Source organism: Scyliorhinus torazame, chromosome 10 (assembly GCF_047496885.1).
Source record: "Scyliorhinus torazame isolate Kashiwa2021f chromosome 10, sScyTor2.1, whole genome shotgun sequence".
Lineage (NCBI taxonomy): Eukaryota > Metazoa > Chordata > Chondrichthyes > Carcharhiniformes > Scyliorhinidae > Scyliorhinus > Scyliorhinus torazame.
Genome location: NC_092716.1, coordinates 154876391 through 154904372, shown reverse-complemented (window position 1 = coordinate 154904372; position 27982 = coordinate 154876391). Strand labels below are relative to the sequence as shown.

The 27982-nt window shown below is 42.2% G+C and overlaps 1 protein-coding gene across 6 annotated transcripts in view; it reads right to left on the bottom strand.

Moving 5' to 3' along the window:
* LOC140430984 (PHD finger protein 21A-like) overlaps nucleotides 1-27982 on the bottom strand; it is a 594207-nt gene that overhangs the window by 145200 nt on the left and 421025 nt on the right. For 5 of the 6 annotated variants that reach the window (XM_072518844.1, XM_072518847.1, XM_072518843.1 and 2 more), the window contains one exon: nucleotides 1133-1387. In XM_072518844.1, coding sequence (XP_072374945.1) covers nucleotides 1133-1387 — 255 coding nt within the window. Of the gene's footprint in view, nucleotides 1-1132; nucleotides 1388-22267; nucleotides 22419-27982 lie in introns of those variants that run through there. The other variant, XM_072518846.1, reaches the window with a different exon arrangement.

Below are 27982 nucleotides of genomic sequence, written 5' to 3'. Positions count from 1 at the left end.
AAGGCGGGAGTAAAGGAGTCTTGTATAATAATCCAACTTTTCATGTATAGTTTTAATTTCTTATTGTTAAAACAAATTAGTGACTCTTTCTCGACGTTTTATATATATATAAAAAAGTAAAAGTTATGGTCTTGTTAGCCAGGGTTCCATTCTGGGATCTTCCTGTCCAGTTATATCAACTGGGATCGTAACAAAAGAACAAACACACTGTTTGAATCAAAGCCTTAACTCACATTCACTGCTTAAAGCTCTTACTCTCACATGGCAGATATTCTCCTGCCTTTTTGATACGCAAGGCTTATTTTATGGTTTTGCCCTTCTCCTTAGTGAAAAAATAAGGATTTCAGCATGGACTCTGGGTGGGCATGGAACATCTGTATCTTGATACATCACAACTATAGAAGACAGGCTGGTGGGGTCTTTATCATTTTTGTAAATCTTCACCCATATTAAATTTGAAGGGTACAGCTGCTTTTAATTGTACATTGTAGGGTTTTTTTTAAGATCATTTGAATTAGTTATGAATCAGGATTAACTTTGCCCTTTAAGTTTATGGCATAAAATCCTTATGCTAATAACTTCTGCTGATTGTAGAGAGCAAATATTCTACTCAGGAGTTTTGTTTATCTTCAAAAATAAAGGTTGTGGGCAGGTAAAGACAAGAGGTTGAGAAGTTCCGAGGCATATTTGGTTGGAACACTTTTTGTAACCTATCAGCCCTGGAATTTAAAGCAGTCCCAAAGGAAGTCTGGAAGTTGTAAAGGTCCTAAGTGCCTTCTGAGTTTGAATAGCCACATTTCAGATCCGAGTGGGTTCACATGCATGCACAAAAACAACATATGATTCTAGCAACCCAACTGAAAATGGGCAATAAAATATGTCCTCTGGGATGTCTTCTGAGGTGGGGACATGGGGAAGGAGGAGATTGCTCTTTTGAGATAAATTGATAGGACATCTGATCCATACTACTGGCAATGGTCTAAAAAGCACAAAGAAAGACAGTTCCTTATCCTAATGTATAAATAAAATTAACATTCAATGGCAGATTTGTGGAAGGCAAAGTAAAATATATGCCTTTACCAAGGAAACTCGGTTTAAGAGAAAACAAATAGCATTCCCAAGTTTTTCTTACCAACTGTACAGTTGATTTTGGCATTATTCGCACAGCATCGGCCCCCAGAGTTGTCAGTCTGTTGGTGATCTGAAGGTTGATGGGTGTGTTTTGAGAGTCTGCATTAACCACTGATTTCTGAGGGTTGCTTAGAGCTGTTACCATGGCAATGGTAGGTCTTGGTGTAACGACCGAGGCAGACATGGTATGTGTTGTTTTTAGTAGAGTGAGTGGAATCTGCTTTGTGGTAAGAACTGAAGCTTCAGTTATTGTTTTCTGTGAATTAGAAAAAGTGCACAAAATTGTAAATAGATTAGGCCTTTTGAATAAACAAAATATAATCCAGAAATATTTCAGCCCCATGCATTTACAATCTGCATTTTAAAAACAAATATTTCTGCATTTCATTTTGCAATGCGGAAAGAAACCTATGGAAGTATAAGCATGTTCAGCATGACAATACTACCAAAAAGGTCAGACCCAGAACATGGGTGGCATCTATTCCCTCATTCTAATTTTGTTCTAAATATCTGCTGAAAACATTAAGATTCAATATCCTCAAAGACCTACATTAAGCCAGCTGCATCCCAATTATTCCAAAGTGTTACCTTATAAAGTTTTTTTGAACAGATCTCTTAAGTGCTGAAAAACGCTTGGCCTTGAGTAACTGCATCTGCCAACATATTTAATCTGCATTTTAGAGATGGAGCTCCAATGTGTAATTATGACAACTTTTCACCTTAAAAGAGGCAGCCAAGGGTAAGCTTAAACAGGACTTGGAGTAGGACTTGGATTTTCAAAGGATCCTTACATTACGTCAATTCCCAAGTGCCTGATGAAACACACAGGAAAATAAATATTGGTACAACTCTTTATTTTAAAGGAGCCATCCATCTCTGTACTAGTAAAATGTATATGTGGATACATCGCTAACTTTACTGCAGTCATTTAAATCATTGAAGAACTGAAAAAAATGTGGAAATTAAAAATCCCCGACATATGCAAGATTTGCCATGGAGATTCAACAAGGTATTTGAGGGAAACTTCCCACATCCCTACTAGCAAACGAGGATAATTTTTTATTCTTTCACAGCGTGTTGGCATCACTAGCGAGATCAGCATTTGTTGCTGATCCCTAACTGCAAATGTGGTGGTAGTGAGCTGACTTTTTAAACCAATGTAGTCCACGTGGTGTAGGTACACCTATAATGTTGTGAGGTACAGTTTCAAGATTTTGCATGCAAATGAAATTAGACATGTAAAGAGTGATGATAGATGTAAGCTAATTTTTTACTAATCACCAATCTTTGCCCATCTGCAATGTGATACTCTCTTCTATTCATTCCCATGAAAACCACACCTCTGAAACACAACTGCAGGCGGCACAGTGGTTAGCACTGCTGCCTCACAGCTCCAGGGACCTGGGTTCAATTCTGGCTTCGGGTGACTGTGTGGAGTTTGCATTTTCTCCCCGTATCTGCATGGGTTTCCTCCGGGTGCTCCGGTTTCCTCCCACAGTCCAAAGCTGCACAGGTTAGATGGATTGGCCATGCTAAATTGCCCCTTAGTGTCCAAAAGGTTAGGTGGGGTTACTGGGTTACGGGGATAGGGTGGAGATGTGGGCTTAAGTAGGGTGCTCTTTCCAAGGGCCGGTGCAGACTCGATGGGCCGAATGACCTCCTTCTGCACTGTATGTTCTATGATTCTGATTCTATGTAATAAAGGAGGCAGATACATGCAAAGTTTATTGGATGCAGATATTAGTCATTCAAATGGACATATATAAACACAATACTTTGCTGAATGCTGCTAGGGTCAGTGACTCTTTATGAATAATGAACAATCCAATTACAGGAACTCTGTTCTCTCGCCACCGACCTACACAAGCACAAGTTCCGCACTGATCTGAATTGATTGGTTAATATCACGATAGGTAAAATATCAATTTGTTTCCCCCACAGCCTCAAAAAAGGCAAGAGATTAATATCCTCTGCTTAGCAGAATCCGAGGCAAGCAGAAGCCCCGTGTACAACTTTTCGCCATTTATTGAACTAACATACTTGGCACATGTCATAGAAAGTTATCATAGATCATAGAATTTACAGTGCAGAAGGCCATTCGGCTCATCGAGTCTGCATCAGTTCTTGGAAAGAGTACCTTACACCTCCACCCTATCCCCGTAACCACACCAAACCTTTTTTGGAAACTAAGGGACACTTTAGAATGGCCAATTCACCTAACCTGCACATCTTTGGACTGTGTGAGGAAACCGGAGCATCCGGAAGAAACGCACGCAGACATGGGGAGAAGTGTAAACTCCAGTCACCCGAGGCTAGAATTGAACCTTGAACCCTGGAACTGTGAGGCAGCAGTGCTAACCACTGTGTCACCGTACCGCCACAAACAGAATCCTTCCAGTGATGGATTATCATGTTTTCAGCTCAATTCAAAATAAATAGTTCAGTTATGCAAAGGGCTAAAGACGTGGAACCATAATTGTGGTTGTTGTCTTTCAATTTTAACACAGTGCAATAAAATCTATAGGGAAATTGGGAACATTTCATGCACAAAAACGTATTAACAGTTGCTGGAGCAAACTATTTGGCCTTTTGACTATGCTCTGTCACTCAAGAAGATTATAGCTGATCTTCTGCCTCAACTCCACCTTCCCACACTGACCCTATATCTCTTCATTCTCTTAATACCCAAAAGGGTAATGACCTTGGTTTTGAATATACTAATTGATGAGCATCCACAGCTGGCTGGGATAAAAAATTTAAATATTTACAACTCGAGTGAAGATATTTCTTCTCATCCCAGTCCGATATGGCAATTACTATTCTCAGATTGTGATCCTCATGTTTTGGATTCTTCAGCCAGAAGAAACATTTTTGCAGTACCTAACCTGCCCATCCTCTCCAGAATTTTATATGCTTCAATGAGATTACCTCTCATTCTTCTAAACTCCAGGAAACATATACCTGGTCTACCCAATCTTTCCTTATGAGGCAATCTCCTCATCCCAGGAAGTCGATGATTGAATTATCATTGCAGCCCCTCCAGAGCAAGTATATCGTTCTTTCAGCAAAGTAGCCACAATTCTACACAGTAGTTCAGGTGTGGCCTTATGCTTGTGCTGTTCCGCCAGGGGACCATGTGCTCACGCCTGAATCCTGGTTCCTATTATCCTGAGACCCTCTGCTTCTGAAGTTTCCTTTATCCTGTCTCGGTTAGTGTGTTGGGAAGCGCTGACTGCACTGATTATAATCTGGACCAACAGTATGAATATTTGCTGGACTCCTCTGTATAAACGTATGGAATGATGATCGTTCTGTACTGTGCTGGAGTTTGGAGTTTTGTTGCGTCAGATTTTTTCTGTAATTTCTTTTCTGTTATTGTGGTGTTAAAGAATGGGTGACTGGTTCCTGCTAAGGTTATCATATCTGTGAAAGGGACGTGTAGCCACCTGAGTTGGCCACTTCCCGACTTAAAATGGAGAACCGCAAAGGCTGAAGGGAAATTCAGCCAACACAGGCAAAAATTAGCAGGTGCAAGTTTACTGTGTATTAGACTGTGCAGAAACCCAGACAGCATCAATACAAGCAGCCACCTGCATAGTAATGTAGCAGCCATCTACATAGTAATGAGCGATCCCCGGGAACAATCAAAACATTTTGAGGTAAACAAGGCCAAGCCAGACTCCTCGGCGCCAGCAGGAGCCAACACAAAAGAGGTTAACATACACTTAAAGACCGCCCAACGATCAGGGAACAGCTCCAGTATTGGAGAAATCGAACCAAGCGATTGGAACAAAGTCCAATCACTTGAAACCAAGTACAGGGTCCGCCCCGAAGGGCGGGAAGCCCCTGGGGACTATAAAGTAAAGCCCCCAAGTTCAAATCCTCCTTCTTGACAGGGTCGCTCAGCAACACGAAGCAACCCCTGAGAGTGAACTGTCCAGTGGCCTCCAAGAAAGTAAGTCTCAAGTCAACGCTCGCTATGAGATAGGCACTCCTAGCTGCCAGTCCATACCAGCTTTTGAATCATAGATTATCATAGAATTTACAGTGCAGAAGGAGGCCATTCAGCCCATCGAGTCTGCACCAGCTCTTGGAAAGAGCACCCTATCCAAGGTCAACACCTCCACCCCATCCCCATAACCCAGTAACCCCGCCCAACACTAAGGGCAATTTTGGACACTAAGGGCAATCCCGCAGACTCAGAACCCGAACAAAAGGCCATTTGTTCCCCTGACCTGGTGGGCCAGTCCAAAGCTAAGTATAGGCCTGTTAGTGATAGAAATAGCCTAGAAAGTAGACTTTATGCATGAGTAGTTTTTTACTGTGTATAATAAATGTGCTTTGATTTGAATCTTACTAATTGGTGTGTTGAGTTATTGGTCATTACTTGAACCTCGTGGCGGTATCATAAAGATACCTGGCGACTCTAGAGCAAAGGTTATAAAACAGAGGCAATTGAACCAACCAAAAGTTAGCAACAGATATCAGAATGTGTTATTGATGCCAATGGTATGACTGGAGCTGAGGGAGCTATATTCTGGTGTGTCCTCGAATTTGGTGAGAAGATCTTATCCCGAATTCTCATGGACTAAGCAAGCAATCACCATGTAGGAAGGTGTGCTCCATTTTACCATGTTTTCATGGCCTTATCCTCCTCTCCCTCGTTATCTATTATATCTGTTGATATGGAGGCACTAAGTTTAGTGATTATACCGAACCAACTGTATTTTTGTTCTCCTGTACTCTATTTATTTATGCCGAGACACTTTTGCTGTGCTGTACCCACATTATGTTAAAATGGAAAAATCAATTAAAATATACATTTAAAAAATGTAAAGGGATCAATTATAATTTTTGGAGAATGAGAAGTAGTGGTCTCTGTGACCTGGCAGCCCTTGACTTGGATAGGAAGCAAGTAAATACAGAGACCGTGGTGTTCACAAACAGAAAGAGAAGACAGGAGAGTTGGAAAGGTTCCGGAAGTTCACCATACAGGAAAGATTGCATGGGTGAAACCCGGTTTACATGGAAGTTGCCTGCCCATGAAGAATCAGCTAAATCTTTGAGAAGGAATTGGAATTCTGTTTGAAAGAACTATGCAGCTGGAACAGGAACCATACAGGCGTTCAGATTGTCTATAGTAATCATGTGATAGTCTTTGTGAAGTCTACTATTCCATTTTGTTACAATCCTGTTAGGGACCGTTAACATTTAAAGAAAAAATCTGAACATCTCACAATTAACCATCAGAAGATTTCGTATTTTAAACAAAAACAAACTTTATTGTACATCAAAAAGAATGAAACAAAGTTAGAACTATTAAATTATGATAAATTACCAAATTTATGCTATAAACTCAAATGAAGGTTCATTCACTTTAGAATTCTGGAATCCCTGCAGTGCAGAAAAAGGCCATTCAGCCCATCGAGTTTGCACTGACCCTCTGAAAGAGCATCCTATCTAGGTCCACTCCACTGCCCGATCCCTGTAACCCCGTCTAACCATTGGACACCAAGGGACAACATTTTTGCATGGCCAATCCACCTAACCTGCACATCTTTGGACTGTGGGAGGAAACTCACACAGACACGGGAGAATGTGCAAACTCCACGCAACAGTCAAACTCCGCAAAACAGCCAAGGTCGGAATCGAATCCAGGACCCTGGTGCTGTAAGACGGCAGTGCTGACTGAGCTACCATGTCCCCTGGAACCAGGGACCAATCCATAGGATATGTCACAGCCTTCCAAAATTTACTTCTCCTGTATTTCAGCTATTTCGCCGAGTTAAGATTCTAGAGGGGTCCTTCCATCAGCTTTTGGCTACGCAACCATCCACCTTTTCTTTTCAGACCCCATGACTATAGATGTCTCAACTCCTTGTTTGGGTTGCAGGTAAGACATCCAATTGCCTGCCCACAGCTTTCTAACTTTTCTGAATGTTTTCTGCCACAATATGATGTTAGGACCACTGTAGATTTCTTCCACTAGTTGCAAACTAGGCAAATCTTTCAGCTGCTTTTCTCTCACTCAATCTAAACAAAGATATCATCCCACCCACCTTCCACATGGTGAATAATGAAATTAGGTTTTCCTCTGCTTGAAATGCAATCCTATCACCTCCTGTTGGCTCTCTCAATCCAGTGAGATGCAGTTTACGTCAAAATAAAGCTACAACTGCCTCTGTCTGTTCCCAAACTGATCTGCCTGCTTCTGTCAGCAAACACAGGGCAAAGATAGATTATGAGAGTAAACTTGCTCAGAATATAAAAACAGATAGTAAAAGTTTCTACAAATATATAAAACAAAAAAGAGTGGCTAAGGTAAATATTGGTCCTTCAGAGGATGAGAAGGGAGATTTAATAATGGGAGATGAGGAAATGGCTGAGGAACTGAACAGGTTTTATGGGTCGGTCTTCATAGTGGAAGACACAAATAACATGCCAGTGACTGATAGAAATGAGGCTATGACAGGTGAGGACCTTGTTGTGAAAACTCGGAAGAATATGACATTTGAAACATGAAAATAACACTAAGAATGCCTGAGGCTTTTAAATGAAAGGGAGAAGTCCCACAAGGGGTTAACAGCAGCAGCCTGTTTTGAGAGCAGACAACTTCACAGACAGGGAAGAAAACAGATAGGAGCTTCATTTTAGTTTACAAGTTAGAAAAGACATTTGATTGACTTAAAAACTCTTAAAGCTTTATGAAAGGGAACAGTATTTCACAAATCTTTAAGTAATGCATTATTTTATTGAACAATTAGGAAAAGCAGCCAGAATCTAAAGTATAAGATAAGGAACAACTGTTAAGTGTGAAAAGTTGCTGACACTTGTAATAAAGTGAAACAACTGATTTACAAATTAAGAAAACTAGAAGGTGACAAGGTTACATTATAACGTACATCACATTTGAAGTTAAAACCTTTTGGAAGATGGCCAAAGCAGATAAAGTTTGAGTCAGGGGGGATAACCCTAACATGACATTAGCTTAACCTGAAGATGACCCGAGTCGAATCTGAGAAAACTCATTGAAAAAGACATGAAACCAAAAGAGTGCGAACTAAGGCACAGACAAATTTATGACATGTCAAGCAAAGCGAGAAAAGTGCAGTCAAGGATGGCGAGCTGGTGAGGATGAAGCTGCACTGTCGCTGTTGAAGTAGCGCCACACTTCTAAACTGCTAAAACTTAGCCTTCGAACATTCAAGCAGACAGGCTGAAGGGTGCCAGGTGCAGAGGTTAAGGGGCCCCAAATGGCTATAAAAACTGGGGGAAATGAGCAGATAAGAGAATCTTCCTTGGTGATGGGACAAGCACCATCGACAGACCGAGCAGCCCAGAGAAGTCAGCAGAAGACCAAAAGTTAAAGAAAACTGATTGTCAAGAGAGACTTGAAAGTCTGCAACTGGTCCGAACAAGAAAAGATCTTTCCACCTTTCTGTAAAAGTAGTTATTCTCTTTTAACTTGAAAATAAAGTTAAGTTCAAATTGATAACCTGAAAGAGTGGTTATTATTATTTTCTTTAAAAAGTTTACTTTACTTCACTTAGCAAGCTGGGCCCGTGCGTAAGTTACTAAGTGGTAAGTAAATAAAATTCTTCTACGAAGATACGGGTTATACCGGGGGATAACTTGAAACACTAGTTTGACCTGAATAGCACCCGCCAAAGTCTGCGTAGGAGTCGGGGAGTGAGAATCCCTGCTCACCATTTAGAATAAATCGACCCTTTTTGGTATAGGGGGAATTCTAAGAATAGTGGTGAGGTAAAAACTACAACCTTGAGAGGATTGTTATCACTAAGGAGGTAGTGATGGGCAAGCTAATGGGGCTAAAGGTAGACAAGTCTCCTGACCCTGATGGAATGCATCTCAGAGTGCTAAAAGAGATGGCTAGGGAAATTGCAAATGCACTAGTGATAATTTACCAAATTTCACTGGACTCTGGGATGGTCCCGGCGGATTGGAAATTAGCAAACGTGACACCACTGTTTACAAAAGGAGGTAGGCAGAAAGCGGGTAATTATAGGCCAGTGAGCTTAACTTCGGTAGTAGGGAAGATGCTGGAATCTATCATCATGGAAGAAATAGCGAGGCATCTGGATGGAAATTGTCCCATTGGGCAGACGCAGCATGGGTTCATAAAGGGCAGGTCGTGCCTAACTAATTTAGTGGAATTTTGTGAGGACATTACCAGTGCGATAGATAACGGGGAGCCAATGGATGTGGTATATCTGGATTTCCAGAAAGCCTTTGACAAGGTGCCACACAAAAGGTTGTTGCATAAGATAAAGATGCATGGCATTAAGGGGAAAGTAGTAGCATGGATAGAGGATTGGTTAATTAATAGAAAGCAAAGAGTGGGGATTAATGGGTGTTTCTCTGGTTGGCGATCAGTGCCTAGTGGTGTCCCTTGGGGATCAGTGTTGGGCCCACAACTGTTCACAATTTACATAGATGATTTGGAGTTGGGGACCAAGGGCAATGTATCCAAGTTTGCAGACGACACTAAGATGAGTGGTAAAGCAAAAAGTGCAGAGAATACTGGAAGTCTGCAGAGGGATTTGGCTAGGCTAAGTGAATGGGCTAGGGTCTGGCAGATGGAATACAATGTTGACAAATGTGAGGTTATCCATTTTGGTAGGAATAACAGCAAAAGGGATTATTATTTAAATGATAAAATATTAAAACATGCTGCTGTGCAGAGAGACCTGGGTGTGCATGAGTCGCAAAAAGTTGGTTTACAGGTGCAACAGGTGATTAAGAAGGCAAATGGAATTTTGTCCTTCATTGCTAGAGGGATGGAGTTTAAGACTAGGGAGGTTCTGCTACAATTGTATAAGGTGTTAGTGAGGCCACACCTGGAGTATTGTGTTCAGTTTTGGTCTCCTTACTTGAGAAAGGATGTACTGGCACTGGAGGGAGTGCAGAGGAGATTCACTAGGTTAATCCCAGAGCTGAAGGGGTTGGATTACGAGGAGAGGTTGAGTAGACTGGGACTGTACTCGTTGGAATTTAGAAGGATGAGGGGGGATCTTATAGAAACATATAAAATTATGAGGGGAATAGATAGGATAGATGCGGGCAGGTTGTTTCCACTGGCGGGTGAAAGCAGAACTAGGGGGCATAGCCTCAAAATAAGGGGAAGTAGATTTAGGACTGAGTTTAGGAGGAACTTCTTCACCCAAATGGTTGTGAATCTATGGAATTCCTTGCCCAGTGAAGCAGTAGAGGCTCCTTCATTAAATGTTTTTAAGATAAAGATAGATAGTTTTTTGAAGAATAAAGGGATTAAGGGTTATGGTGTTCGGGCCAGAAAGTGGAGCTGAGTCCACAAAAGATCAGCCATGATCTCATTGAATGGCGGAGCAGGCTCGAGGGGCCAGATGGCCTACTCCTGCTCCTAGTTCTTATGTTTTATGTTAATTCAAAGATTTTTTTAACCAAGGCTCCACTGTGAATCAATATCTATGGTGGCACAGTGGCAACACTGCTGCTTCACAGCGCCAGGAATCTGGGTTCAATTCTGGTATGGGTGACTGTGGGGAGTCTGCACCTTCTCGCCCAGTCTGGATGCTCCAGTTTCCTCCCACAGTCCAAAGATGTGCAGATTAGGTGAATTGGCCATAATCAATGTGCGGGTTTATGGGGATATTGTGGAGAAGTGGGTCTAGGTAGAGCTCTCTTTCAGAGGGTCGATGCAGACTCAATGGACCAAATGGCCTCATTCTGCATTTAGGGATGTTGATCCCACGTACAGAAATGCAAATGAACTACCTTTGAATTCCTCAATTCTGGGAAATCATGTGAATAATTTCAAACTCTAATGGAGTTTTACGACCTTCAGTCCCAGAATTTCAAGCTCTGACCATTTAGATCAACATGGCTCCAACCTTTTAAATGTAATAAATTCCAAGTTGCATTTAACTCCAGGGTTGCTCTTCAGGACCTCAATTATACGTACCCATTTTCTCCAGTTAAAACTGAAAGTTTTTTTCTAAAATGTATGAATTAGGAACTAGATATTTGTAACAATGTTTAATCAACAGTTCACATCCACTGATGTTTTCCTGTTATTTTATGTTGAATTTACATCAAATCTGATTTGTGTTAAATTAAATGTTATGAAGAGTGAAATCTTGGGGTTCAATAAATTTCTTAATTCAGGGGTGGTTTGATAAATTTACTTCACGGATTCCATTGGAGATCATATCAGGAACCTTGTCAAATAGTTTATGAAACTCCATTTGCATCATATCCACTGGTTCTCACTTATCCCTCTTTCTAGTTACATCCTCAAAAAATAATAGATTTGTCAAACACAATTTCCCATTTGTAAATCTGTGTTGACTGCTTAATCTTATGATTTTCCAAAAAAAACGCATTACCACATCCTTAAAAATGGATTCTAGCACTTTGCCTACCCCTAATATTTCTAGAGTTGCCCATTTTTGCTCCTCCTCATTCCTTGAATAGCGGGATTATGATTGCTACCTTCCAATCTTCGGACTCAGTTTCAGAATCTAAGGAGTTCTGGAAGTTCGAAACCAAAGCATCCACTATCCTTGTAAAAACATCTTTTAAAGCTCGAGGATGTTGTCAGATCAGAGATTTTAATAAAGTATATAACCAAATGATGCAAACATAGGTGAATGAGTTGATTGGTAGATGGTTGGTAAGTGAGTGCCAAGCCTTTATATAGGTTTTACATATATTTCACTTAACTTTGTTAATAGTCTAATAAATGAGGTGGGGGCGGGACAACACATGGAAAGGTACCTCAGCCTCATGGAATGCGCAGCCTGTTTCATGAGGGAACAGCAGGATGTTTTCTGTGTCTTGGACAAACAGATACTGTCAGCTGGAGCTCTGGGGTTTTGGAGTTTGAATGATAGCTTGAGTCACTGGTTCATCCACGAGGCAGAGAGCTATATGAATAAGGTGTTTCAGAGGTAGTCAGTCTGCATCTTAAGGATGTGCAGGCAGGTAAGGAATAGATGACCGCCACAGGCTGAAGGAGGTTCGAGCAGGAAATGCAGGAACTGCTGGAAGGCACCTTGCTCTCCAACTGGCATTCATTATGAAGAGTGATGGTCCCATGGTAGCACAATGTGGCTCAGCTACACCAGGCCACAAGGAAGATTGGAAAAGCAATGCAGATGTGATTCCAGGATGGTATGTTGCCTTGCTTATGCCAGGATCAAGGATGCCACTGAGCAGCTACAGAGTGCTCGCTGTAGTGCACAGCTTTTCTTTGTCTACCTTATCTAAACCTGCATAGTTTTGTGCACCTCCATCAAATCTCCACTCAATATCTTTCATTTTAAGGAGAACAAACCTAGTTTCTCCAACCTAATGTTGTAGTTAAAATCCCACTTCCCTGGAACCATTCTAGTAAATCTCCACGGTAACCTCTCAAGAACCAACGGTCCTTTCTAAAGTGTGGAGACCGGATCTAGATTCAATACTCTCGTTGTTGCTCAATATCTTTGAAAAGGTTTAACATAACATCCCTGCTTTTATATTCAATAGCTCTATTTATGAAGTCCAAGATCTCATTCTTTGCTAACTACTCTCAATATCCAACTACTTTCACTTGTACTTCCCAGGTCACACTATCCCATCATGTTCTTTGAAGTTTAAATTGCCTCTCCCTGTACTTTCTGCCAAAATGCATTAGATCATACTTCTTTGCACTTGTCTGCCCTTTCTGCTATCCTATACCTTGTTGCAGCTGATTGCCATCATCCTCACTGTTGCACCTGCAAATTTGGTACCATCGGCAAATTTTGAAATTTTACTGTACTTAGATATAAAAGTCATTTATATATATATTTTGGGGGGAAAAAATGGTCATAGCACTGACCCTTGGGGCACTTCCCACCTGACTATTCAGAAAAACAATCATTTACCTCAAGTCACTATTTTCTACCCTTTGGCCAATTTTTTGATCCAAGCACGCTTCTATCCCATTAGGCTCTTTTTTATTTGTAGTACTTCATCAAATGATTTCTTAACATCCATGTAGGCAACATTTACCACATTCCTCTCATCAACTTCAGATTCTTCTTAGTTCTTTTCCAATACTAAAACACACTTTCTGATACGATGACTATTTTAACCAAAGTGTTCCCAACAGGCACTTGGTTCATTTGGCTCACATCATTCCTCAGCACTAGTTCCAGCAATGCCTCCTTCGTTGGTGGACCAAGATCATATTGGTCAAGGAAGTTCTTCTGCACACAGTTGAGAAATTCTTCCCTCTCCTTACTTTTTTCTCTAACGTTATTCCAATCCGTGAAGTTCCCACTAATTAGAGCGAGAGATACAGAGAGCGAGTTCTTGCACATCTCTGATTTCCCTATATAATTTTTGTCACAATTTGAAGACCTATAGAATACTTTCAGCAGCTGAGCATGGTGGCACGGTAGCACAATGGTTAACATCGTTATTTCACAGCGCCAGGGTCCCAGGTTCGATTTCCGGCTTGGATCACTGTCTGTGTGGAGTCTGCACGTTTTCCCTGTGTCTGCGTGGGTTTCCTCCAGGTGCCCCAGTTTCCTCCCACAAGTCCCGAAAGACTTAGGTGAATTGGACATTGTGAATTCTCCCTCTGTGTACCAGAACAGGCGCCGGAATGTGGCGACTAGGGGCTTTTCACAGTAACTTCATTGCAGTGTTAATGTAAGCCTACTTATGACAATAAAGATTATTATTATTATGCTTTTTGTTTTGCTTCTCAAATCTGACCAAATGGATTCTGTCCTTACTGCTTCAAGGACATCCTCTCTTTCCAACACAAGGTCTTCCCTAATCAGCACTGCAGCCCCACCTCCCTTTTTTCCCCTCCCTTATCTTGTATTTCTGAATATTAAATACCCAGATCTCACCATTTTGAATCACGTTTCCATTTTTGTCACTGCGCCCCCCCACCTCAAATTCCCACACAGCTACTTACGCTTGCAGCTCTCCAATTTAATTCACCGGTTTGTGTGCTTACCTATGTGTTCCAATTCTGTCTTTGGATTCCTCATAGACTTTATTAGTCTGCTTCAATCTAGTATGATACCACTCCCTTCCATTGGGCTACCGTGACTCCTTTTATGCACCTTATTCCTTCTTTCTACTTCTATACATTCGTGTCCATCCCTCTACCAATTTAGTTTAAGTAAGGAACAATAAAGATACTGTGACACTGAGTGCATTCCATGGACCACCAGCCAGTGAAAAGATAGAGCAGCAATGTGCAAGGAAATTAGAGACGTAAGAAGCTATTGGGCAGCAATAATGAAAATGTAATTATTCTGTTTTTAAAAGAATTTACAGTACCCAATTATTTTTTTCCAATTCAGGGGCAATTTATCATGGCCAATCTACCTACCCTGCATATCTTTGAGTTGTGGGGGTGAAACCCACGCAGACACGGGGAGAATGTGCAAACGCCACACGGACAGTGACCCGGGCCAGGGTCGAAACCGGGTCCTCGGCATCGTGAAACAGCAGTGCTAACCACTGCGCCACCCTGCCGCCTAATTATTCTAATATGGATGGGAAAGTAACAATGTAAAAGACAGAGGGGGACAAGAGTGTCTGAAGTACGCTCAGGAGAATTTTTTTTATCAGTACGTTTCAAGCTCAACATGGAATGAGGTACTGCTGGATCTGAGGAATAAGGCAGGACAAGTGTACCAGATGTCATTAGGGCAAACTTTAAGCACCAATGATCATACTATCATAAGCATTAGGTTAGCTGTTGAAAAGGACAAGGAGCCATCAAGAGTAAAAAATATGCATTTATTTTGAGGACGATAAATTTGTGGGATAGGGACAGATATTACCCAGGAAAATTGGAATCAAGTTGACTTCCAGTGACAGGGATGTGCTGAACAGTGGCACATCAGGTGCCTCTCCTCCAGAATACAGTAAAATAGGCACTTTTGGCCGAATTTAGCCCGAAAATTTGGATTTATTCAGCTCCTAAACCAAAAAAGGCACGGGAAGAAAGAGTAATATGCCAGCAAGCAGCAGATGAAGAGGCTGCAGGGAAGCCAGAAGCAGTGGAAAAGGGTAGGAGCAGTGAGCGAGCAAGTCGGCAGACCCACGAGACGGAGGATCCCCGGCCACCCCAGAGAGAGGAAGACTGTGGATCCAGACAACGCCCCCCACCCTGGAGAGGGATGGAAGACATTCCTAACCAAGGAGTTGACTGCGATGAAGGAAGAGATCAAAGTTTAGATCCAGGTGGCAGTCAGGATGCCGCTGGTCGCCATGCAGATGCCACTCGATGGGATGGGGACGAAGCTTGAGGCTCAGAGAAGAACAACCTAGGAGCTCGAAAAGGCATCAACCGACCACAGCGACAGGATCGTCACGCTGGAAGCAGAGATAAAAATGTTGGTGGTGACCCAAGGATGCCTGAAGAGGAAGGTCGAGGATCAGGAGAACCGGTCTAGGCAACAGAATATACGAATAGTGGGCCTGCCAGAGGAGTTCGAGAGTAGAGACCCGACTGACTCCATGGCCCAGATGCCGGGCAATTTGGTTGAAAGTGACAGTTTCCCCAAGCCACCGGAGATCGATAGGGCCCACAGGTCATTCCAGATGAAGCTGAAGGCCGGGGAGCAGCCGAGAGCGATAATTGCCAAGTTGCACAGGTACCAGGATCGGGGGAGAATCCTGCATTGGGCTCGGCAGACCAAAGCGAGTAGTTGGGCAGGGCAAAGAATACAGGCATATCAGGACATTGGGGCAGACCGGCAAAGCACAGGGCCGAGTTTAACCACGTGAAGTCGGCCCTGTAGAAGAACAGAAAATACAGGATGTTATTCCCAGCCAGGCTCTGGGTGACATTCCAGAATAACGAACACTATTTCACCACACCGGCAGAGGCGAATGGGCTGGACAAAGGGCAAACAAAGCAGCGGTGAGGAAGGTGCAGGGAGAGAAAGAAAAAAGTTACGGACATGGACAATGATTGCACGGGACTGGAGCAGGAGCACTAGCTAACAGGAAGGAAGGGGTGATGGCAGTGGAGCGGAGCGCAGGAGAGGGTGAGAAGGAGACAGAGAGGACAGAAACGGATTGGGCATAAGGAGGGGGAAAGATCAGACCCGGGAGGGGGCCAACAGCGAGGAAAGCTAGCGCTAGGAAGTATGAAAGAGAGGGAGGCCGCAGCACATCTCCCAGCAAGGGTGAGGGGTGGTGGTGGTGGTGGGGGAGGAAGAGAACATAAGGACAAGGAAAGAAACAATCTTAGACTGGCTTCAGCAGCTCATGTTTGGGTTGATGGAACAAAATGGTACCATAAGCAGCTACTTTGGAGGGTCCTATAGACCCATTTCGCTGCTCAATGTAGATGTGAAAATGCTCGCAAAGGTCCTGGCCAAGGGACTGGAGAACTGCGTACCCAGAGATGGTCGCGGAAGACCAGACAGGCTTAGTTAAGGGTAGATAGCAAACTGCGAACATCAGACGATTGCTGAATGTGATACTGACCCCATCCGGAAAGAGAACACCAGAGGTGATCATCTCCCTGGATGCAGAAAAGGCCTTCGACAAAATCGAGTGGAAGTGCCTCATCGAGGTACTGGAGCAGTTTGGGCTAGGGACGGGGTTCACATCATGGGTGAAACACCTGTACAATGTCCCCAAGGCAAGCCTTTGGACCAACACCACCAGCTCTGAATACGTCCAGTTGTACAGAGGCAACAGGCAGGGATGCCCGCTGTCCCCGCTCCTGTTCGCCCTGGCAATTGAACCCTGGCGATCGTCCTGCAAGATGCGATAGGCTGGAAGGGAATCTGAAGAGGAGACAGAGAGCACAGTCTCACTCTATGCAAATGATCCACTCCGCTACATCTCAGACGCACAAAATGGCATGAACAAAATCTTGAAGCTTCTGGAAGAGTTCGGAGCCTTCTCGGGCTACAAACTCAACCTGGGCAAACGTGAAGTTTTCCCCGTGCACCCGAGAGGGGGAGGGGCAGAGCTGAAGGGTCTACCATTTAAAATAGCCCAAAACAAACCGCTGGGCAGCCACGGCCGAGAGAATGAGGGGATGGGTGAAGGAATCAAACATGGAATGGGTGAGGATGGAGGAATCCTCCTGCACAGAAACAACCCTCTGAGTCCTCGCCATGACAACGCTCCCATCCCCGCCGACAAAACACTCAATCAGCCCAGTGATTGTAGCAACACTAAGAACCCGGAACCGGATGAGTCAGCACTTCGGTCTAACTGAGGTATCCACCATAGCCCTCATCTGCAGCAACCACCAGCCTGAAAGACAACACCTTTAAGAGGTGGAGACAGGACGAGGGTGTGTGGAGGAGGAGACACTAACGGTTAGGGACTTCTACACGGGGGACAGACTTGCGACCTTAGACGAGCTGACGGAGAGACTGGAACTACCGAATGGACAGGAACTCCGACAGTTGCAAATCAAAAACTTTCTCTGCAAGGAGACGACGGGGTACCGCAGGGCCCCGAGAGACACAATGTTGGAGGAGCTACTGGAAAAGGGGAACTGCGGGGACCTATACGGATGACTCTTAGAAATTACATGCTCCCCACTGGACAGAACAAGGGAGAAATGGGTGGAAGAGTTAGGGACGGAAACACAACCCAAAGATGTGCAGGTGAGGTAGATTGGTCACGCTAAATTGCCCCCCTTAATTGGAAAAAAATAATAATTGGGTACTCTAAATTTATAATTAAAAAAAAAGTTAGGGACGGAAAGAGGGAGGGAACTCAGGAGCGAAGCACTGATCAGAGCCAACTCCGCCACCTCCTGCGCAAGGTTAAGCCTCGTGCAGATTAAAGTGGTGCACAGAGCACACCTGAGAACCCGAATGAGCAGGTTCTTCCTGGAGGTGGAGGATAAATATGAATGGCGTCAGGGAGGCCCAGCCAACGACACCGTGTTCTGGATGCCCTAGACTTGTCGGGTTCTGGCCAGCCTTCTTCGAGGTGATGTCCAAGGTTGTGGGGGTGAGGGTGGGTCTGTGCCCGAGAGTGGCAGTCTTCGGGATATTGGACCAGCCAGAACTTCATATGGGGAAGAGGGCCGTGCCCTTGCTTTTGCTTCCCTAATAGTCCACTGGAGAATCTAGCTCTGCTGGCGATCAGCAGCACCACCCACAGCTGCAGACTGGCTGGCAGACCTATCAGAATTTCTCCATCTGGAGAACATAAAGCAGACCATCTGAGGGTTGGAAGATGACTTCCAGAAAGTGTGGGGGCCATTCATCAGCCTGTTCCAAGACCTGGTCGAAGCCAACTGATAGAACAGGGTGGGTGGGGGATAACAGACACACACACGCACCAGGGTCACAGAAATCAGACAGGAAAGGGGGGGGGGGGGGGGGGGGAAGAGGAGAACAGAGGGAAGAGATCCAAGGAAACGGCAAAGGGGAGCTCAGGGAGTAACCGACACAGGGACCAGAGGGCCCATCACAAAGCTATAAGAATAAAACAAACACCAAACAAACCATTTACGGTGAAAGGGCCTCGGACAGGACCCGGAGATAGCAGAAAATAGCAGGGGGTAGGGGGAGCGCAAAAGGGAGGGTGCCGAAAAGGAACGATATGTAAATTATCACCGTTTTAACCATTTTGTGTACAGTGTAAAAATGAAACTTTAAATAAAAATATTAAAAAAGGAAAATTGGAATCAAAAATTGTTTGCTAATGCTGTACCGAAACAATGGACTACCTTCAGTGGTTCACATTCAGCCAAGGTACATTTCCACAAGGTGTGGAGGAGACAAGCAAATTGGTGGATGTACAAGCCATGAAAACAGATATAATTTTATTATTTAAAACTGAAAAAAGCACTAGCACTCCAAATGATGCTTTGCAATAAAATAACCATTTAAATTAATCAACCTAGATTAATTCCTTCAACAAGATATCGTACTTGACATAGTATCAGATAGCATATCTTTTGATCCACTATGAGCATCGTCTGAGCTCAGTCTGTATTATAAAATAATTATGCCTAGCACACAATTCCTATAAGTAAAGCAGTATCATACATTTTACGTGCAACTCTATCTTCGAATAGTTGCAGTGAAAATTCTCAAATTATGCATGAATTTGGGATCAATGTAAATTCTTCCTCCCGATATGAAAATGGACAATGTTAAATTTAAGTAATTCAGTCATATTGGATTGGATTGGATTTAGTCTCTTGTCACATGTACTGAGGTAGTGAAAAGTATTTTTCTGCGAGCAGCTCAACAGATCATTAAGTACATGAAAATAAAATAAAATAAAATACATGAAAGGGCAACACAAGGTCCACAATGTAACTACATAACACCAGCATCGGGTGAAGCTTACAGGGGTGTAGTGTTAATGAGGTCAGTCCATAAGAGGGTCGTTTAGGAGTCTGGGAACTCTGAAGGAGCTGTTTTGAGTCTGTTCGGGTGTGTTCTCAAACTTTTGTACCTCCTGCCCGATGGAAGAAGTTGGAAGAGTGAGTAAGCCGGGTGGGAGGGTCTTTGATTATGCTACCCGCTTTCCCAGGTAGCAGGAGGTGTAGATGGAGTCAATGGAGGGAAGGCAGGTTTGTCTGATGGACTGGGCTGTGTCCACGACTCTCTGAAGTTTCTTGCGATCTTGGGCCGAGCAGCAGCCAGATAGGATGCTTTCTATGGTGCTTCTGTAAAAGTTGGTAAGAGTTAATGTGGACATGCCGAATTTCCTTATTTTCCTGAGGAAGTATAGGCACTGTTGTGCTTTCTTGGTGGTAGCGTCGACGTGGGTGGACCAGGACAGATTTTTGGAGATGTGCACCCCTAGGAATTTGAAGCTGCTAACCATCTCCACCTCGGCCCCGTTGATGCTGACAGGGGTATGTACAGTACTTTGCTTCCTGAAGTCAATGACCAGCTCTTTAGTTTTGCTAGCATTGAGGGAGATTGTTGTCGCTGCACCACTCCACTAGGTTCTCTATCTCACTGTATTCTGACTCGTCGTCATATGCAATTTAAAAAAAAAAATCCTCAGAGGAAAAGAAATCTGTAATTTTCTCCCTTAATTACTATAAAATTAACTTTGCATCTTTGATTCTCAACTGGCATTTTGTCACCCCAATGACAAAAATATTTATTTTTAAGCTTGTAACTGAATCTCTCTTTTTTACCTTTTTTAATATATGGAAAACTAAAGAGCAAAATCAAAAGCTTTATTCAGGTGAAGTTAATACTGATTTGTGTGCAGTAAAATAATACAAAGAGAAAAAAACAGCTGAGGTTCAGCACACTTCAAGCATGACAGAGATGCTGCTAATTACACACCTGTGGCTGTTTTCCTTCATCTTTAAATTCCAAACAATCTATTTTTTTTCTCAGCTCCAAAAGCAAATTTTGTTTTTTTGTGTATAATAGTATTTCAGTCTGTCCAACTTTCAGTCTGTCTAATTTCAGAATGCATTTAAATACGAAGTGGATGATGAATTTGAGTATGTTTTGAACTGAAGTTTCAAATGAAAAAGCTAACAGAATGACACAATGGGACTGAAATTTATCCAGGACAGTTATCTCAAAATAGGCAATAGTTTCTTAGCAGCCCAATTCTACACACTGCTTGCTCTCTCCTTTTCCAATGTCTTCAATTGAAACGAAAATCAGGTGTAAAGCAGATTACCAATGCATTTCCCTCATTTTGTACTATCACGCACAAGAAATGTTCTTCCCAATGTGTTCTTTAAAGAACTGTTTATACAACTACCAAGGAGGATTTTATCCCCAAAAACCTCAATGTTGTATTTTAGGAAAATGGTTTCTCATGGAAATTTTGGAAAGGTTTCTATAGGACCACTGGCTTTTCAGAGGATGGTATTTGCAAGTCCAGGCCCTCAAACTACTTTTCACAAATGCAATAATTGTTGTTTATTATTGGCTTAAAGTTAAAATGTTATTAAAGCAAACTTGAATTAATGCTCCAGCGAGGCAGAGATACTGTAAATGAAATCCTCACATTTATTTATACCGTGATACTCGTCCAAAAGAAGCAACATTTGCTTATTTTTCACAAACCAATTAAAAAAATTTTTCTCCCCCTCTTACAAACTAGAGCTGACAGGTGCAGAACTTTCTTTCCCACCATTAATGCCGCCATACCAAAGTCCTCCCCATTAGCTTCAGAAATCCATTAATAATCAAACTCTACTTTGCATAATCAAATTCCAATACCACTTCAAAAAGTGTTTCTAAAAGCTAGGCACTTATTTCCAATCTTCCTTCCCATAAGCTGATGTATAAGGAGTAGGGGCCACCGATTTAAGTTCTGAGCAAGAGTTGCGGGTGTATGTGAATGGCAATGATCTTGCTGTGAGGGTGGGGAATGCAGAGATATTTAATGATTTCAAAATGAAATTGGACGAGCACGTGAGAAAAAAATAACTTGCACAGTTGCAGTGCTTAGGGGATAGAGTGGGGAAATAGGCCGACTCTACAAAAGAGCAGACATGGGCTTGATAGCCGAATGGCCTCCTTCTGTGCTATAATGACTCCATAACTTAATTAGTATTGAATACTAGCTTGCTTGTTTCCTGGGCATTAAAAAAAAGGTAAATAAATACATCAGTAAAGAAACAAAACACATACATAAGACGACCTAATTTACAATTTTCAGAAGATAATGGAGTTACGACACTGACTTATTCAGTCAGCATAAATCTTGATGATACATCAGATCTTACACGTGGCATAAACATCTATTGCAGGAAAACTATGTGTATTCCAAAGCCTTAAGGCACACATTCATGTACTGTATGTATTCATCTTGGATGTTGTGTTGGATTTTCAGTCACACTTTACTGTCACAAAGTGGTTCAAACGAAATAGCAGTAAACCACAACTGCAGAAATGTGGACCGTGTATCAAAAGGGGACAAACAGCTTAAAGAACTACAAAGTCTGGACGACCAGGCAGCAGAACATGCTAACCAAAAAATGAAGTGTTTTATGAAAAAAAAGGTCAGCCTTTTGATCAGCAATTAAAATTTAAAATTTCCAAAATAAGATTCAAGAAATACATATTATACAAAACCTGATAAATGCAGCCAAATGAATTGTTATTGATATATTTTAATGACTTAAATAAAATTAAATATTTACAAGGCCTCAGCATACCTCAAAGGCTTTGGATTTGACCAGATAGCCCCTCCCGAAATTGGAGGGTTGCCAACCATGTTTGCACATTGTGAATTTGTACTGGTTGCAGAATTCCTTAGTATGTTTGTTCTATGTCAGGAAGTTTGAGTTGAACTAGCAGGAATTTTCTTTCAATATCTGAAGATTGAAATGGTTATTAGCTTTTAAATATGTCAAACAAAACTAGAGACTGAATCTGTAAATCTTAAAAGTTATAACTAAGTGTTGCTTGAAATAAAATGCAATTTTCAATGATGAACTATTTACTTCGACAACACCTGTGTAACTGAATTCTCCCACTGTACCAGAACAGGAGCCGGAATGTGGCGACCAGTGGATTTTCACAGTAACTTCATTGCAGTGGGTTAATGTAAGCCTACTTGTGACAATAAAGATGATTTTATTATAATATTATATTACCTGTTGGTTATTGGTTGAAAATAAAGTTTGCTTTGTTCATCAATAATTAATTTATTTTTCTCAGTGGATAGAGACTTTGTTTAGTTTACGAAGTGATTTAAATCTAGCTGGGAAATGAATAAGAGTTAAAGGATGCTGTCTGAATGACTCCTGTTTATATCAATCACAAAATTACTCTTTTGAACCTTGGTTAAAAACTCAGTTTAAGACATCTTTCCAGTTAACATTTTGGGCTTTAGGTCAATTTTGTTAATATAAAACTAATGAATAGTCAGCAAACTCTGTTTTAAGGTAGAAACAGTATCAGGTCTTGCCTCAGTGTAACACTTTCATCTCCTATCATAAGATCTAAGGTCAAGTTTGACTTTAGAGAATTGTGCAATAACCTACGTTGATACGCTAATGCAGTTCTAAGGGCGGTTAGCAGTCTTTTGGAGGAGACATTAAACTAGGGCACACTCAGATGAGCGTAAAATGATTTATTGGGGTTAATTGAAGCAGGATATTCCACTGGAAGAATGGCCAACATTTGTCCCTCACCAATATTTACAGAAGACTAACTAGTTTCATTCGCAAAACCAAAACTTCTGACTATAGGAAACAGAAGAGTAAAACTTAACAAATTACAAAAAGGTGTAAAAATTGATAAAATTTGATTAAAAATATTGCAGCGGAGTTAAAAAATGTAATTCTATCAATGGCTTGATCAGAACTACCAAGGTCTTGTAGATTTAACCACAGAGGTTGTTGCCAAGTCAGAAACCCACATGAAATGTGTCATAACTTCCAGTAGATGGAGTTCAAATATAGTTCTACAGTAGAATTACAGACTCAGCTTCCTTTTGCAGCAGACAGACTGTAATACCCCTTTCCTTATTTCAAACAGGATGTTCAAAGTACAGGAAGTGAGCCAACAACAGCACATTCTGATAATATGATTATTGATAGAAACAGAATTTTTAACATTTTTAAAAATGAATACATTATTTTAAATGATAACTTCTTGGGGCTCAGCCCCTGAAGACTGAAGCCTTCATCAATTATTTTGTTTCTAAAATAATCTGCAAACCACAAATCTAAATATTAGACAAATGTTATCCCCATAAAAGAAATAAGCTGTAACTCAGATTTTTGTTTAGAGAAGTGAAATAGCATCAACAGGTTTCCCTCCTCCGCAAACAAGAACAAATAGGACCATTATTGTAAATAATGTTTGAAATCCACTCTCTGACCCATGACCTGGAAAGACAGTCAATTACCTACTGACCAAAAAAAAGACTTGTAAAAGGATTTTTAGTGTTTCTTTTTAAAGAGAATAAGGGTAAAAATATTTTTCCATATTCAGTTTTTCTTGTCCTATATTACACTCTTGCCTCCAACCAACAAGATGTCTGCAAGAGTGTTGAATTCCACTACTGTGATTGCTCCTCCCTCACTTGATGCTCCATCTATAAATTTCTATCTCTTTCCACTCTATTTCTTTGGGTTTAGCGTACCTAGTCTCTCCAGTATGTGGACCTCATTCCTTAATCATAGAAACCCAAGTGCAGAAGGCAGCAATTCGGCCCTCTGAAGGAGCACCCTACCTAAATAAAATTCTCCACCCTATCCCTTAACCCACCTAGGGGCAATTTAGCATGGCCAATACACCTAACCTGCACATCTTTGGACTGTGGGAGGAAACCGCAGCACCCAAAGGAAACCCAAGCAGACATGGGAAGAATGTGCAAATTCCACAGAGACAGTCACCCGAGGTTGGAATCAGACTCGGGTCTCGAGGCAGCTGTGGTAACGACTGTGCCAGAATTTCCCCCTATTTTCCCACGGTAAATGCAGCAAGACCCAGGGTTGCACAGCAAATCTCTACTACATCACGGGAATATATTGTTTGCTTACTTGGGATCACCTTGCCTTCAGTGGGCCGAGAAATGTACACTATTAAACCAGATCTCCATGCTTCCAATCTCCATGCTCAAAGAAGTTGTCGTAGAATTCGCTCCCAAATGTCATTTTCACTCGGGTGCCTTCAACAAGAATCCATCTCCAGTGTTTTAGTCTCACCTTCCGATGTCCATTTGCCCATCGTCTCTGCACAGTTACACCTTCAAGGTACTTTCAGATATTCGGTCATGCCAAGCAGAACACCACTGCTCCAAAGACCCACAGTAAAGAGTCACCAACCTTTAGCTGCCTCCTCTGATCCTCAGGCTTCTCTCAAGCCCACTTTTCTTCAAGCCGGATACATGCAGTTTTCCCTTAAACACTGAGTGAATTGCTCTCCACCTTTCTCTTAACTTTGTTCAATGGGATCTATTTCTGATCTCTGACCCTGTCCTTTACACAGTCTACTAGGCTCTGTTTCTGATCCCGAGCTTTGTCCCTGCCTGAGACCTTTTCCATGTCCACCTTCCGGTGTCTTACTTTGTGGGACACCATCTTTGCAGTGGCACTCTTCCTTCGGCTACCAGACCTCCAGTTTCATCCGGGTGCACTTTTTGTTTTCGGTGCAGGGCTGGTTTACAGATCAAGAAATCAGAGAAATGAACTGGGCCAATTCCCCGCCTAAATACGAGAACATCTACCAACTGTGCAGCTAAAGAAAATTCATTTCCTAGTTAAGAGCATTGCAGGCGAGGCTAGCAGTTATTATCCATCTCTAGTTACCCTTGAGAAGGTGATGATAAACTGTCTTCTTTGTCCTGGATGATGTTGAGCTTCTCGAGTGTTGTTGGAGCGGCACCTAGGCAGAGCGCAAGAGCCCCGAGAACAAAATAATTCTATTGTCAGCGCATGGCACAGAAACCCCGAGGTCCACTGGGACTGTAGTTCGCAGCTCCGAACTCCTGATTTTAAGTATTCCTTTCCTTGCAGGTTTGTCACAATACTGAAACCACCCCACATGACACCTTGCATGAAATTGCCGCATGTAACTTTTTTTTTTGAAAAGAAGACTTTCTACTGTGGGTTTCCTCTGAAATGAAAAATGAAAATTGCTTATTGTCACTTCAAATGAGGTTACAGTGAAAAGCCCCTAGTCACCACATTCTGGCGCCTGTTCGGGGAGGCAGTACGGGAATGCTCTGCATGCTCCTGTTTCCTCCCACAGTCCAAAGATGTGCAGGTTAGGTGGATTGGCCATGATAAATTGCCCCTTACTGTCTGAAAGGTTAGGTGAGGTTACTGGATTATGGGGATATGGTGGAGGCATGGGCTTAATTAGGGTACTTTTTCCAATGGCTGGTGCAGACTCGATGGGCGAATGGCTTGGTGTGGTACTGGAAACAGACTGACAAGGAGAAAAAACACATAGCTGGAAACAGAAACAGCTAGATAAGGCCCTGGCTGAAATCAACATTGTCCATCTGCCAGAACACTCAAGTCAACACAGAAACTCATTATCTCTATATGGACATTATGATTACCCACTCACAGTAGTTAACACTTTTTTTTTCTTATAAATTTAGAGTACCCAATTCATTTTTTCCAATTAGGGGGCAATTTAGGTTGGCCAATCCACCTAGCCTGCACATCTTTGGGTTGTGGGGGCAAAACCCACACAAACACGGGGAGAATGTGCAAACTCCACACGGACAGTGACCCAGAGCCGGGATCGAACCTGGAACTTCGGCGCCATGAGGCAGCAGGGCTAACCCACTGCGCCACCGTACTGCCCTCCACTTTTACACAAAAGAACAAGACCATGTTATGAATATGTAACTAACTTCTAGACAGAGGTGATCAACTTTGCAGCAGGACAAATGATAAATAGAGAGGCCATGAGGCTCTATAATGGGCTAATAGCTGGTCAGACAAAAGTGTATCAGAGGACAATGGATCTTGATTGAATCACCCTAGCTGAACAGGAGCATTCTGTTTATTCTTATTCATGAGTTTAGATCTGGATGGGACGCATATCTATGGACGCATACCTAAGACTGAGTGCTGACAGAACCAGTACAAAAGAAGGAACATTGGAACAGATCAACTACAATCTGGGCTTCCCCAGGCACAAGCATCACAAGGAGCAGGGACCTTGGGCTCCGAGAGGATATCCACATCTGAGTGATCATAGCCTGGCGAGCCTCCTTCACCAAGTGCGGGTAATACCTAGAGCTCAGCTGCGAGTCTGAGTCATGTTTGTGAGTGACACTGAAGGTTTTAATACCCAAATAAAAGAGTTACGGTAAAAGAATCAGAGAATTGTGAATAAAATTGGATTAAACCGAGAAACTGTTTCTGTTCTTTGTTTGCCTCATAAGGGCATCTGGGTAAAGGCTTTAATAATAAACTGGTTGAAGTGTCTGACAATTTAAAGACAACAAAGTAAACATGCGTACCATGCTTTTAACACATCAGGGACTTGCAAAAATGACTAGTAGTGATTGATACGTACCACACGTGTAGCAACCAGTTGAAAGTAATCCAGAACACAATCATTTAACTGAAATGTCTATCTTTTGTCATTGACCTCCTTCCTATGAGAAAATACTGATCCTCAAGCATCACTTGTTGGATAGGAATGTACGTCATGAATGATAGCAACAAATTTGCAACACTCTAATGCTACTCTAATGTATTGCAACTGTAACACCTATAATAGAAGTGACTGAATTTAAAAACACAGCTGGAGTTAAAATTGATGAAATCTAATAATACCTAGCTATAACATTCAAATGAGTGAAATCCACCTCATGTACTTACTCATTTTTAACCCATCTCAGCAATTCCCAATCGTTTACTGATATAACTAACCAAATGAATTTCTTGTACATGTTCACACAGTTGTGAATGGCACGTAACATATTACACACAACCAACGGAACTTTAAAAATTAGCTAAATGCAGGGTATCTTGTGAAATTTACAGACCACTGATGAAGATAGCTCTTCAGCCATTTCATTTCATCCTATGCCACTTTTCCAGTTGATCCAGAAAAGGCATACAAGAAGTTTCCCCTTTGACAGCACAAAGGATAATTTTCTCAATTTGTTCATGTGTTCATGAGTGTGCATGTTCTCCCCGTGTATGCGTGGGTTTCTCTGGGTGCTCCGGTTTCCTCCCACAGTCCAAAGACGTGCAGGTTAGGTGGATTGGCTGTGCCAAATTGCCCTTAGTTGTCCAAAAAGGTTAGGTGGGGTTACGGGGATAGGGTGGAGGTGTGGGCTTAAGTAGGGTCACTTTCCCAGAGCCGGTGCAGACTCGATGGGCCGAATGGCCTCCTTCTGCACTGTAAATTCTATGATTCTATGATTTGGGCACCCCTGCCAAGGCAAT